Raw genomic sequence first — 14956 nt, forward strand, 5'->3', positions numbered from 1 at the left:
ACACATTTAAAATAATTCTACATTTTTTTGCTATTGCAAATAATAATATAGTGAATATTCTTATATATTCATTCCAGGGCCTTTTTTTAATATTTCTATAGGGTCAATTCCTGGAATTGGAATTTCTGGGTCAAATGTATAATATTTTAAATTTAATTATACTGACAAACTGTCTTCTAAAAATGTTGCCCCAATTTATATTTTGGCCAAGTATGAGAATGACCCCTTTGCCTTACCCTCCCTATATTACCTGTCTTTTAAATTTTGCTTATCTGATAGGTTAAAAAAAATGGAATCTCATTTTTGAAACATTTGTATCTCCCTAATCAGTGGTGAAGTTGAGCATCTTTTCATATGTTTTTTAGCCATCTGTATTTTTCTTTTATAATTTGCAAATTCTTTTCTTCAGTTGTCTTTTTATTGATTTGTAGCCACTCTTTGTATGGTAGGACTGTGACTCCTTTCTTTTACATACTGTAAATATTTTTTGCCAGAATGGTTGTCTTTTATTTTTGTCTATGATTCCATCGCATCTTTTGTCACATAAAAGCTTTCAGTTTGAATCATATTCCTTTTTATTTTTAAAGGTATATTTATTTATTTTGAGAGAGAGAGAACATGAGCTAGAATGTAGGGAGGAGGGTAGAGGGAGAGGGAGAGAGAATCTCAACCAGACACTCTGCTGAGCGCAGAGCCCGACATGGGGTTTGATCTCACGGCCCTGAGATCGTTACCTGAGCCAAAATCAAGAGTCAGACACTTAACTGACTGAGCTACCCACGTGCCCCTGAATCATATTGCTTTTTCATTAGTTTGAAGTCTTAATGAAAGTTACTGTAGTTGAGAGAACAAAGTGATGGTTGCCAGAGGGAAGGAGCATGGGGGGAGGGGCAACATGGGTGAAGGGGAGTGGGAGGTACAGGATTCCAGTTATGGAATGAGTAAGTCACGGGAGTAAAAGGCACAGCATAAGGAATATAGTCAGTGATATTGTAATAGGGTTGTGTGGTGACAGATGGTAACTACACTTGTGGTGGTGAGCACAACATAACATATAGGGAGGTTGAATCACTATGTCTAATGTAACATTGTGTGTCAACTATACTCAAAAAAAAAAATAAGAAAGTTACTGTAGTTGAACTAGTCTCCCAAACAACCCATCTGTTATGTTAGTTTAATGTATCACTGATGCTTGTCTCTCTGCTGCTTTCCCACAGAAAGGGGAGTGTGTTTGCCCACAGTGTCCCTCTGGATACTCTTTGTTTACATTGAAGCAGCAATTAGATTTAAAGATCTCAAAAATTTTCATGTAGACCTTTGTCGTCCATTTGCTGCTCACTGGTGAGTATTATGTGTTTTCTTAATTTATAATTCAGTTCAATGTAGAATGGTAAGTTCAATTATAAATTTTTTTTTAGAGATTTTACATGAACCTAGAAGACAACATAACATAGTGGTAAAGAGCATGAGCCCTCTATTCAGGCAGATGAGTGTTTGAACCCCAGCTCTTTCCCCCAATAGCATTGTTGCCTTGGGCCTGTCACCCTCTCTAAGCCTGAGCTGTCTCACCTGTGTATTAGGGACCTGTCTTGTGGGGTCATGGGAAAGAGGAAATGTGGGGATATATGTAAAGTATTTAACTTAATTTCAAGCACAAAGGTGTCTGATAAATGTTATCTATTTTTATTATAATCAGATAATGATTCTAAAATGCCTTGATGAAATGTATGGCTGTTTCATGAAGCTTAAATGAACTGACTTAATTTTTGCTAATATTTAGCAAAATAAAAATAAACAGGTATCAACTAAAAAGATATATTTTCCAGTGAAGTCTTTTCACAAGCAAATGAATTAAATAAACTTGGTCAATAAAACTTGTCACTTTAAATTTGTAGTGAGATCACATTTAGACTAATTATAATTTATAAGTTTGAATGTTAATGAAGCTTAATATGAGTTTTGACAGTGTTTGCAGAGGCTTTGAAATGATATTAGACAGACTGATGAGTTGAATGAAAATCTTTCGACTTTTTATCCCAGAGGTTAGAGTTATAAGTGCAGCTGGTTTAACTTGGTAGTATAAAACAAATATTGGCACTGATAATATCAATAATCATTTAAATGATTCTTGAATTTATGTATGACAGAGTATTTATGAACTGATTTTTCAGGAACAGCTGGTTGACGTTACCCCTCAGGCAGCAAGAATAAAGTAGTCACCTGAATTTGACCCTGGCTGTGGTATTAAAAATGAATATGTGTCCGTTTTGATTTTCTAACACTTACAGTGTTTACTTATACCCACTCATAAAATCTCCACCCTGTTAGTTCTTAAAAGCATACAGATGCCCAAGTTCTAATAATGCACAAGGGACTTCAGTGTTAATCAAAGACATTAGCCACTATATCCAGCAGTCACTGGGTTAAGTTCTTGAGTTGGTTTGAAGAATGACAGAGTCTGGTGGGCAGCCTCTAATGGTCTAGCAGTCCTGCTGCTCCCTGGGGGTGTGTTCTGTGTGCCGGCTGCCTCTCATTTCCACAGCAGACATAAACACATATATTTATGTATTTACTAAGTGCTCTAATACCATCATCATCTAGAATTTATTTCTTAATTTCAGTCCTAGATGTCCTCATGTGCTTGATGCATGTGTTGTTTGTTTTTTACTGGCAGTAACTGGCTAGATTTTCTTCTTTCTAGCATTGGGTACCCTGTGGTGACTTTGGGCTTTGGCTTCAAAAGTTATGTAAGCTACAAAATGCGGTTAAGGAAGCAGAAGGAAGTGCAAAAAGAGAACGAATTTTACATGCAGCTTCTTCAACAAGCTCTCCCCCCAGAGCAACAGATGCTACAGAAGCAAGAAAAAGAGGCCGAGGAAGGTAGGTCTTTACCCTGAAGTTGTGTTGGCTCGGTAGATTAGTCATTATTTTGTTTATCGGTAGAATTTTTTTTTCCCCTGGCAACGTTGGTAGGACTTTGGAAGATGACCAAGGATTTTCCTGTTTTCTGGTGTTCCCTTTCAGGGCCATTACTTTGTTTGGTCATGAAATATAGGGTGTGGGGGTTTTCTGCCTAGTATCTGAAGACCATGTGCTTTTACTATGTTTATTTTATTTTATTATTTTTATATATTTTATTTTTAAAGCTTGTTTTATATTTCAATATTTTATCTGTTATAAACATTTTAAAATATTTATTCTCAGTAGCAATGTATATATAACTCTGTGAGGTTGTAGTTGAGGCAAGCCAAGAACCAAAGTATAAGCGAGATCGAGACGTAGACAGAAACAATTGTTTTATAAGTTAAAATTCTTCTGAATAAAGCAAAGGTAGGTAGGTCCCATTTTAAATGGCTCATATAATGCAATGTGGATCTTCAAGTGAACTTTTTCTAACAGGATCTCTCTAATGAGCATATATCCAATTCAGTAGATGAATTGACAGCAGTATCAGTTTTCTTTGATTTGAAGGTTGGAAGTTTGGAGTCATGTTTTTAGTTGATATATACCAAAATCTTATTCTCTGGTATGGTGCAAAAATCTCTTCCAGTCGACTTGGACAAACTGGACTGTGTAGACCTCATACAGAAAATTCTTTTCGAGTGGTCTAGTAAAGGACACAGACTTCTTATTACCTTAATGCTAGAGTCAAGAAAAGGATAATGCCCTATATCCTAACATCACGCCTCTTCTTTTGTTTCATTTAATTGCTGTTTTTTCAGTAAAGTTATTAACAGGTTGGTTAACATCTCTTAAAATATGGCCACTTAAGAGTCTGACCTGCCTATGTGCTCTTTCTTCATCCCAGTGATAGACAAGTTTGATTTGACTGAGAAGAATGATTTAATTATAAAAGCCTCATCTTCTTTTCAAGGCCCAAACTATATGGCTTGTTTATAAATGATGGTGATTTTCTACATGGGCAGCTTCTTTTTTTTTTTTTTTTAAAGATTTTATTTATTTATTTGAGAGACAGAGAATGAGAGACAGCACGAGGGGGAGGAGGGTCAGAGGGAGAAGCAGACTCCCCACTGAGCAGGGAGCCCGATGTCGGACTCGATCCCGGGACTCCAGGATCCTGACCCGAGCCGAAGGCAGTCGCTTAACCAACTGAGCCACCCAGGCGCCCTAAATGGGCAGCTTCTCAAATTTATCTGGATTTGCTTCTTGAAGTTAGCATAATGTGGTGTGGTTATTGCTTCTCAATGAGTTTGCAAATTGATCTAGTGAGTTTCTAAGCGTCGATAATGCAGTTTGTTGAATCAATCTGTGCTGTGTTTTTATACAACTAAATATTCCGGTGTGGGTTTTTTTGTTTGTTGGTTTGTTTTTGGTATCGTAGCAGCCAAAGGATTGCCTGACATGGACTCCTCGATCCTCATACACCACAACGGAGGCATCCCAGCCAACAAAAAGCTCTCCACAACGTTGCCAGAGATAGAATACCGAGACAAAGGAAAAGAAAAAGACAGGGATGCCAAAAAACACAACCTTGGAATAAACAACAACAATATCCTACAACCTGTGGACTCAAAAATACAAGAAATTGAGTACATGGAAAACCATATCAATAGTAAAAGATTAAATAATGATCTTGTGGGAAGTACAGAAAATCTCTTGAAAGAGGACTCATGCACTGCTTCCTCAAAAAATTACAAAAATGCCAGTGGGGTTGTGAACTCCTCACCTCGCAGTCATAGCGCCACAAATGGGAGCATTCCTTCCTCATCTAGTAAAAATGAGAAGAAGCAAAAATGCCCGAGCAAGACCCCAAGTACACACAAGGACTTAATGGAAAACTGTATTCCTAATAACCAGCTAAGCAAACCAGATGCACTGGTAAGGTAAGTGCGTGCTGTGTCCTCCCCACCGCTCTCCAGTAAAGCTGACTTGGGCCTTGAAAAACAGACACTTCCCCACAGGCCTATAGGCCTTGGTTGTGATCAGATACTGCGACTATTAACTCTGTGGGATTTGACATTTTAGTGTTTATCTCGCATGGCTTTGTTGACCCCCTGGTGCCATTGTCCTAAAGCATTGACTCCAGCTCTTTCCAGTGTCTGGAGTAAGAGGTGACCGTGATTTCTGTGCACATTTGACCAATTCACATGTAACTTGATTCCTCCGGTGGTGTTGAGAGACACACCTGTAGTGCTGGTCCTTTTCTGTTCGCATATCCAAAGTTCTTGTGGCTCAGACACAAAGCGAAGAGTCCATGTCCTGTTCGTGCGCAGCTCTTTTGTCAGAAAGGTACAGAAGATGGGGTGGGGCTGGTGTGGAGAAAGTTGTCCTTACCACCTTGTGCTTGCTTTTGTTATTCCACTTAAAATGTGAATTATGTCCCAGATAATTCTGGAAAAATTAGGTTTGAAAAGTGATTTCTAAAAATCCCATAGGTAAATACAATGTGAGATTTATTTTTTTATTTTTTTTAAGTTATTTATTTATTTATTTATTTGAGAGAGAGAATGAGAGAGAGAGAGCGCATGAGATGGGGGAGGGTCAGAGGGAGAAGCGGACTCCCCGCCAAGCAGGGAGCCCGATGCGAGACTTGATCCCGGGACTCCAGGATCATGACCCGAGCCGAAGGCAGTCGCTTAACCAACTGAGCCACCCAGGCGCCCTACAATGTGAGATTTAAATTTTAATCAGAAATGTCCTTTTCCCATCTTTAAGTAAAAGAATAACATTGTTGCATTACCTTGACTGGCTCAGCCTTAATTTTGCTGTGTTTTTTATATTTTCTAAAATACACATGTGTTCCTTTTACTTCATATCTTTCAATATGGAAACTGGGATCTGAACTGGAGCTTTTCTTATGTGTAACTTGAGAGGACACTTACAACTCCCTCCCTCCGCTAAGTTATCTTATATCCCTCTTCCTTTGGCTTAATTAAGAGCAGACAATGTATTCTAGGAGGGAAGGTTTCCAGCATTATAAATTATATGAACTAGATTATTCATTTGTCTGAATTTTCTGACTGGCAGCTAGATTAAGGGAAATATATTTGGGTTCTACCTACCGCTAAAGGCTGTAGAGGTTTCCAAGCCCCCAGCCACTTGTAGAAGTGTTCCATGCTGTTGATGTTGCCAGGCTGACATCCACCTCTGTTCGTTGTGACATTCTGCCCATGATGCCTTGCAAGAGAAAACACTCAGCAGAGAGCCCTCCTCCAGACACCCATGGGAGAAAGACCAATTAGTTGACCTTCTATTTCAAAGGAAATGTCCCACAAATTTACTATATGCTATAAACAAAACATGGGCCACAAGCTTTTTAACCTCCTTTCTCCTACACAGTTTTAATAATAGCAGTCAAGGCAAAGCAGCTTTCCTCTGTTGGGTTTTGCAGAGAGAGCAGACGAGGCTCAGGCTTGTGACAGTATCTCACGTGGGCCACGGTTCCAACGTTGATTGACTCTACCACCTAACCTGCCTTTGGTAAAGAAGTGCAAGGACTCAGATGGCCCGTTTTCCTGTGCATGGGTCCAGTGCCCCCACGTCTCATCCTGGGTTGTATGCCTCTTCCTGTGGTCACTAACGCACTCTGATGTGCCTGGATCTGGAGGGCCCCAGATATTACTCTGTTCTAGGGAATATCTGCTGTCAAACACATAAATAGAAAATATTATATTTAAATAGTGTTATAAGTTTCCACAGGATTATTTTCAACTTCTAATGTATTCTAAAAAATAGGGAGATGATATACCTGACAACAGAGGAGAAATTTAAATAAAATATGGTCCATCCATTTGATGGACTTTTAATATAGACATTACAAAAATCACATTTTGAGCCATATTAAACAATATAGGGAAGAGCTCATGACATAATAATGAAGAAAGTAAAAAGCAGTTTTATCAAAAACATCTTTTCCCCCCCCTAATAGACACAGAAAAATAATTTGGAGCGAAAGGAACTAAAATGATAACAATAGTTATTGCCTCATGATAGTATTGGGGCTTAATTTTTCTTTTTACTTTCATGCATTTTCCAGTTTTTCTAAGATGAACGACAATGGAAATTTATAAAAAGAAGAGTATGTGAGCAAATTACTCAGCTTGTAGGAGGCCTTATCACATTTCCTCTTGCCCTTCTTGGCTATCTCCCGTTTCCTCTTGTTTGACTTCATGTATGCTTTGATGGATATTAGTAAGACCATAACTGATCCAAACCTGACATGTTTGAGTTGTCAGCTAGAGAACGGGGTGGTTATCTTAAGATGGAGAGGGGCTGGAGCCAGCGCCCCATAAGGCTCCTTCTGATGCAAACATACACAGGCTAAGGGTGTGTACACGAGCCCTTTGCTACCGCAGACACGCCCAGGATTGTGTACGGGCCAGGCTGGCTGTTGGGAGAAGACTGATCGACTGCTTCCTGTTTTATGTTTTTAAAAAAATCATTTGAAAAACCAGTACTGTATTATTAATAGTAAATTAATTGCAAAACATTCTATAGGTATCATTCCGTAGGTATCGTGGTTGAGAAGTGCTGTATTTGAGGAACCAATTCTGTGACTTTTGGCGGAAAAATTCATCAGTACCACTTTCAAAGAGAATTCTGGTAGATTGGTGTGGCTGTGAAAAGGTTTGACAGCCATTCCTTAGAAGGAGCAAGTAGTACTTCAGGTCTTTTCTCCATCCCTCTGAGCCCCGTGGATGCTCTCCAGTGTGCTGTAGACCACAGGTTGGCAAATGACTGCACACAGGCCAAATCTGGCCCACTGCCTGTTTTTGTAAAAAATAGTTTTACTGGAACACAGCTACGCTCATTCATTTATGTAGCGTCTGTGGCTGCTTTTTTTTTTTTTTTAAGATTTATTTATTTGGGAGGGAGCATGCGTATGGGGCAAGGTAGGGAGGCGCGCAGTGGGAGGAGAGAGAGAATGTCAAGCTGACCCCCCACTGAGCTCTGAGCACGAAGTGGGGCTGGATCTCACGACCCTGACATCATGACCCGAGCCGAAACCAAGAGTTGGGAACCTTACCCCACTGAGCCACCCAGGCACCCCGCATCTGTGGCTGCTTTTGTTCTACAGTTGCAGTGGAGTAGCCGCGACAGAGGCCGTATGGCCTGTAAAGGTGAAGATATTAACCGTCTAGCCCTGCACAGAAAAGGATGCTGATAGCCTGCTAAGGTTAAGGAAGGTGGGGGAAAGTGGGAACCGGGAATAAGTGTTGCCTGTCAGATCCTGCCCAGGAGGAGTTTGGGAACTTGCGAAAGCCAGTCCAAAGTCCTCTTTTTGTTTGAAAAATACATCTTACAAAATGACCTGATTTCTGCCAGCTTGATTTTTAAGCTCTTTACCCAAGATATTTAGAAACAGATGTGTAATGTGGGTAGCCGAAATATTTTAAATTCTGACCTGAGAAAAATTCTAGATAAAAACAGAAAAAGCAATGAGGAAGATCAGTTATTTTACTAAGTGCTGGGAATAATGTAAATTAGAATGAGATTTGCTTACATTTTTTTCTTCAGTGGTCAATTTTAAAACATTTTAAATATCAAAAAAATTACAGAAAATTTAGGCAGGGAAAAGGGGGAATAGTCCCACCACGTGACACGAATCACTATTAAAATTTTGTTGTATGTTCTTTTCATCAACTGAACTTATATCGCTGTGGCCATAGCATTTGTATAGTTTTTGTATCTAGCTTTTTTCACTTAAATTATATTGAGGGGCGCCTGCGTGGCGCAGTTGGTTAAGCTCCTCACTCTTGGTTTTGGCTCAGGTTGTGATTCACAGCGGTCATGGGATCAAGCCAGAGTCAGACTCTGCACTCATTTTGGAGTCTGCTTCAGATTCTTTCTCCCTCCCCCTCGGCCCCTCCCTGCTCACGCTCTCTCTCTTCTCTCAAAGAAATAAATAAAATCTTTAAAAAATTATATCGAAATCATTTTGCCAACTTAGCTTCACCCTCTTTTCTCTTGATGTGGAATATTCCGTGGCACGGACTGTGAGCTCCTTCAGCCGTCACTGGAAGATGGGGCAGGTCAGGGTGACACCTGAGGTGCTTTCCCGCAATTTCAGGGCCTGCAAGCAGAAGAGGTGATAGTTCTGTGTGCACTTGGCATGAAGCTCCCTTTCAGATACAGCCCAAAACTGGAGGAGTTCTTCTTGCTGATTGTTGTTTCAGTTTCCTGGTCAAGGAAGAGAATTTAAAACTGACTACAAGATGTAAAGTGATCCATATTCTGTAGAAATGTTGAAACAAAAGTCTCTTCTTGATTCATTTCTAGTCTCTTTTTTGTATACCCAAGACAGAAGATTCATCTTTTTTATTTTTAGCTCTTGTTCTTAATAAGAGATCACCTTTGACTTTAATGTAGTTGCATAGTATCTGGTATGAAGATTCACAAAGGAAAAGTATCCACAGTTTGCTGAACAGAGATGCATTTAACAAAACTGAGTAGGATTTAGAATCGTGATTATTTTTTTGAAGGTGGAAGAGGTCTCAGAGGCATCTAGACCAGCCTCCCCAACCTTTTCTTTTTATCAGTGAAGTAAAGGAGCCCTGGAAGATTAAATGGCTAGTCCAGGTGACCAAGCTACAGTAGCAATGCCAGGACCAGACCGAAGTTTCTTCTTGACTTCTGCCTTTTTTGTTCTAATCACACTGCTTTAAAGAGGTTTATCAACCTGCTTTATTTTTCTACTTTATATTTTTGTTTGTTTCAAATGTACATACAACTAAAGCTGGCTCAAGGATTGGCACCAGACCTAGATTTTAAGCTCTCATGGCTAAAATCTATAGAAGAAATGCCTAGAACTTCAGAATTCATGTATTATTAGTTCATGAATTATTGAGAATTCATCCATTTCCTTTTTTATAGAGAGATGCTGTTCTAAGGTGTTCTTAAAATTCTTGTTCTTGCCCAAAGACACAAGGGTGTACTTAATCTCTGAACATAAAGGGGCTATCCACTCATACCCTTGAAAGCTTACAGAGTCTCTGAGACTTCAATTCTGATTAGAGCTAGCTTGGAAGTTACTCTGGTTCAGACAGCCCAGAACCACCGAGCATGGAATTTGCCCTTTCGGGAGGGGTAATTCTGGAGTAGGCTTAACTTGTCACCTGCAAACCTAAGGGCCCTGAACTGGAAGACTTGAGACCAGGGATGTAACCATCAACTTATCCTGAGGAGAGGCCACTAGTGACAGCTTGGGAGGCCTGGGACCCTGGGGTTTGGGCATTGCCATGAGAGTAAGTTCTGGAGAAAGTTTGAAGCAAGGGAGCCAGGGAGAGCCTTCTCTTCAGGGAAACATGGAAATCTGGGAAAAGCTATACTATATTGAATACTCTTTCATTCCTCTAAATTTATTTGGTTATTTTAAGCACACCAAAATATAGTCACTTATACTTTAGTTTGTTCGTATAATTCTGCTTATTTGGAGACTTGAAATCGGGGGTTGGGGGAGGGGGGAGATAGAGGAGAAAATGTGTATCAGGATTTTTCAGATAATCTCTAAGCAAGTGGTGGCCCTGCCTCAGAGGGAAGGGAGGAGACGGGAGGGATAGAGAAGCACTTTAAGAAATTCTAATTCATTCACTTATACTGAGGAGTATTGAACATTCATGCCCAGGGATTAACTTACATGACCAGATCTGGATCTTAGAGAAATCGTTTTGGAACATATAGATTGATAATAACATATTTTATTAAATGGGCTATATAATGTTCTAGTCCATCAGTGAGTACATCAATTAGTATTGTGTTTTAGCAGGCTGTCGTGTGTTTGTGACTCCTTTCTTTCTGGTTTAAGCTGGTGGGCAAGCAGAATGTCGTTGCTCTTCATTCCACTTTTAGCCCAAATAAACATGTATTTGTTTTTATGATTTTAGATTTCTCTTAAAAAGGGGGGATGAGGGGTGCCTGGGTGGCTCAGTTGGTTAGGCGACTGCCTTCGGCTCAGGTCATGATCCTGGAGCCCTGGGATCGAGTCCCGCATCAGGCTCCCTGCTCAGCGGGGAGTCTGCTTCTCCCTCTGACCCTCCCCCCTCTCATGTTCTCTCTCTCTATCTCATTCTCTCTCTCAAATAAATAAATAAAATCTTTTAAAAAAGGGGGGGGAATGAAAGTAGCCAAAGCTAAAAACAGCTAGCTTTCCCCTTTGACTGGACTTGCTGGTCGCACAGATTGCCCAAATTTGGTTTGACGAGCAGTTCACAGTATTTTGTATTTCTGAATTTAATCTTGTCTTCCAAATACTATCATTTGAGATTGTTGTATAACCTCTGACTTACATAAGCCTCTGTAGTGTGGTCTTGCTCTTCGGGGAAAAACAACAGAAGACAGTTTTTTGTTTGTTCTTTTTTTTTAAAGAGTCTGTGCATGGAGTCCAAGATCGTAGGCACAAAGCGAGAATACATGCCAAAGCTGAGACCTGACTATGGGGAAGAAACAAGACAGAGCAGTCAATTCAGGAGGTAGAGCCTATGAGCAGTCCCTGGGACAGGTGCCCCAGAGGAGATGGCATTTTTATGGACCATTGCAGCCCTCCCCAAAGGCCTGAAGAGTCCTGAGTGGGGACTCACAGTGGTGTGAAAAGGAAAGGTTACAAAGGATTCTCTTGAAAGATGGAAACCCATCTTAAATGAGGATAATGGAAGGACTCCGAGATTGATTGTTAAAGGGGCGGAAGTAGTAAAACAGATTATATATTATGGGGCCATTACAAAATAAGGGTGGATGTAGTTCTCGGTACACAGAAAATTATTTGAAATAGTATCTACCAGATGGTCAATTGTAGTTGATTGTAGAGGATATTTATTTCCTACATTGCCCATTTCTATATAGTATGAATTTTTACACAGGCTTGTTAAATCCATAATAGAATGTAAGCTCAGTGAGGTTAGGGACCTCCTTTTCTCTTATTTGCCATGGTACACAGAGTAGATAATAAATACTTGTTGAATGAATATTAGCTTTGTGCAGGGAAGATGTTAGAAAGAGAGGGGGGCAGAAAAAGCTGAGCCTCAGTATGTGCAGTGCAGTGTAGTTCAAAGTTGAATTGCCGTGCAGCTGAGAGAGGCTTTTGAAATTAGAAAGGCTAAATGTTACATCAGACCAGGCCAGGCACCAACATCCAGTGTCCCCTTATTTGTTGTTCCTGAGTAGGTTGTTATCAGTCTGATTTCTAAAAAATAGAATACTTTCCACCCTAAGCCCCTTTCCTTGGTATTTCCTGGGAAGTTTTGAAATTTGAGTATCTGTCAATACTCTTCTCTTCTTTAAAAATTTATTTTTTTAATTATTTTTGAGTATTATTATAGAGAGAAAGAGGGGGGTGTTGGGAGGGCAGAGGGAGAGTGAGAATCTCAAGCAGGCTCCCCACTGAGTGCAAAGCCCCACATGGGGCTCCATCTCACGACCCTGAGATCATGACCTGAGCCAAAATCAAGAGTCGGGACGCTTAACCGATTGAGCCACCCAGGCACCCAATACTATTTTCTAAGGCTGTGCAGGAGGTTCAAGAATTTCTGGACGTTACAAGGGACAAAGAGAAAACTCCTCCGAGGAACTGCTCTCAGCAGTGAGGGGTTCTAACTAAATTAAATATGTTGGCTATAGCTGCCATCAAATTATCTGGAAATTATTAAGTGGAAAAAATAAGTAGTAGAGCCATAGTTCTGTTTAGTAAGTTTAGCATGTTTGTTTTCTGTCTCTGTAGAAAAAAATGTTTTTGATTCATGTTTGGGTAGCATTGCCTCTGAGCAGAAATGATTTATTTCCATTTCTGCCATGCTCACAATATTTACGGCACCTATAGGTTTTACTTGGTTTGTTCTGTTTATATTAATTCACAATATATTCCAAGTTTATATTAACCATTGCAGTGATTTAAAACTATAATATTCTGAGATATAAATGTGGTAATAGAAGCATGATAATTTTATACTTAAACAGGGCTAGTTTGTGACTTGAAAACCATGTAGCTCTTGAGAAACTAGGCATCAGTGAATTTAAGTCAGCAGTTTACCTAATGTCTGCATATCCAGGTGATCAAAGAAGATAATTATATTGTATGGGTAACTGAACTATGAAATAACACAAATTATTTGGGGCAGGGAGTCCATGTTAGAAACATTTTTATGTTGAGTACTAAGAGTTTATTCTAACAAAACAGGGATTTCTAGTTAGACAATTGGAAAGTTTCCTCTCTAGAATTTAGAAGGAACTACTATAAAACCTTGTGTTAAATTCTGAGTCAGTACCCCTGCTGGCACATAATGAATTGAGATTTCCAGCAAGGGGGATTAGCGGTGGATTCCCTGAAGGGGGAGGTACTCCAGGGAAAAGGAACTATATTCTTTAAATGTTACTCACTCTATCATTTAGAAACTAGCTGTTTGAATCCTTTGACAGCCCATGTGGGCATTGAGTATTGGCAAATCTCTGAGACCTTTTTCCTAGCCAGCCAGGACGCTCAGAACTAGAACAAGTTTTAGTTTCTCTTTTCTGGGAAGAATGACAGCTCTTCTGTCTCATAAGGTACATTTCACCTCTCTTGGTAGAGCATTGTAACAGATTGGAAAAAGAAAGGCAGAATAATGAACTGGAAAAGACTGTTGCCCTTGTGAACCCCGCCCCACCCCCCCACCCAAGAGCTGGTGTTACAGACTTGACGCCTGCAGGAGCAGGACAGGGCACAGGCACGAACCGGGGCAGCCAGGGTGCCATCATTTGCATTCACTTCTGCACCTGGCCCCTGGGTGTCTGGGAGCACATACCCTTCCAGTGGGACAGCCAGTTGTCACCATGGAGAATGGCAGGCCTAGTGTTGCTAAATCTTCTGAGGTTTTGAAGAGATGCCAAAGATAGATATCTGTGTCAAATCTCCCAGTTATAAAGTCGAGGAGGGTCAAACAAAACAGGTTTCTGGGCCGAATTGACTTACAGTTTGGAACCTCTGCACCTGACCCTTCCTGTTATTCTTGTATTTTGTTCCCTCCCACCTCCTGGCCCCACCAATCAAAATTTGACTCCTAGAGGAAGGACTTTTCTGTTAGGAAATATCTGGTAAATCCCATGAACGAATCGCCATGTATTAATGGGACTTTTTTTGCCTTCTCCTTTCCTTCAGTTTGTGGCATTCCTGGAAAACATGCACCTGCTGACGATGTCCCCCCCCACCCCCACCCTAGTCAAAGACCACCCCAGTCTAATTGAATGCTCACACCTGACTGTGAGGCTTTCAGAGCACATAGAGGGAGAGGGGACAGCAAGCCTTGTGGTGAGAAGGCGGATGTGGATCTCCGGTATTCCTCAAACCATGCAGTAGAGAGCTGCCTAGCCCTCCAGTGCCTAGGACTGGTGACTTCTTCCACACCAAGATGTTCCTCTACTGTGTTTTGGGAGCATAAAATACACCAAAATTCAGGACCTGGATGCTGGTTACTCAGACTTCACAGGCCAGCTGGTTTTGAGTCTGACCTCCCAGCACCATCCCTTATGATGTGTGTATACCGTGAAGCCTGATGTCAGAACAATGTCTGCTCTCCCCTTTCCAGAGGGAGCCAGACCGGGGCAATAAATTGTAGCTCTAGAGTCTAGATTTAGAAAAACTATTGTTTTGATAGGAACTGATGAATGGGAAGTAGTTGATGTAGATTCAGGAAGGGAGGCATTCTCTACTCCAGAAGGTTAAATTCCCCCTTTTCTGGAGTGACCTAAAAAGTTTATAAAGTGAAAGAGTTGGACTTTCCCTAAGGCTTTCAGATTACTCTGAAACTGACCTATGACATGGGCAAATCTAAGAGTAACAGTGAACATTGAAAAACCATGGAAAGCAGATTACAGCCTCCTCTTTTATTTTATTTTTTTGAAGTTTTCATTTAAATTCCAGTCAGTTAACATACAGTGTAGTATTAGTTTCAGGTGTACAATATAGCGATTCAACACATCCATACAAGAGCTGGTGCTCCTCATGACTGGTGCACTCCTTGATCCCTAT

At 40.4% G+C, this 14956-nt stretch overlaps 1 protein-coding gene across 1 annotated transcript in view; it reads left to right on the forward strand.

Annotated features, from left to right (window-relative positions):
* Positions 1-14956, forward strand: part of MACO1 (macoilin 1) — a 58326-nt gene that overhangs the window by 20343 nt on the left and 23027 nt on the right. The window contains exons 4-6 of the mRNA XM_027625635.2: positions 1218-1341; positions 2702-2880; positions 4343-4844. Coding sequence (XP_027481436.1) covers positions 1218-1341; positions 2702-2880; positions 4343-4844 — 805 coding nt within the window. The remainder of the gene's footprint in view (positions 1-1217; positions 1342-2701; positions 2881-4342; positions 4845-14956) is intronic.

The sequence above is a fragment of the Zalophus californianus genome, chromosome 4 (assembly GCF_009762305.2).
Source record: "Zalophus californianus isolate mZalCal1 chromosome 4, mZalCal1.pri.v2, whole genome shotgun sequence".
Lineage (NCBI taxonomy): Eukaryota > Metazoa > Chordata > Mammalia > Carnivora > Otariidae > Zalophus > Zalophus californianus.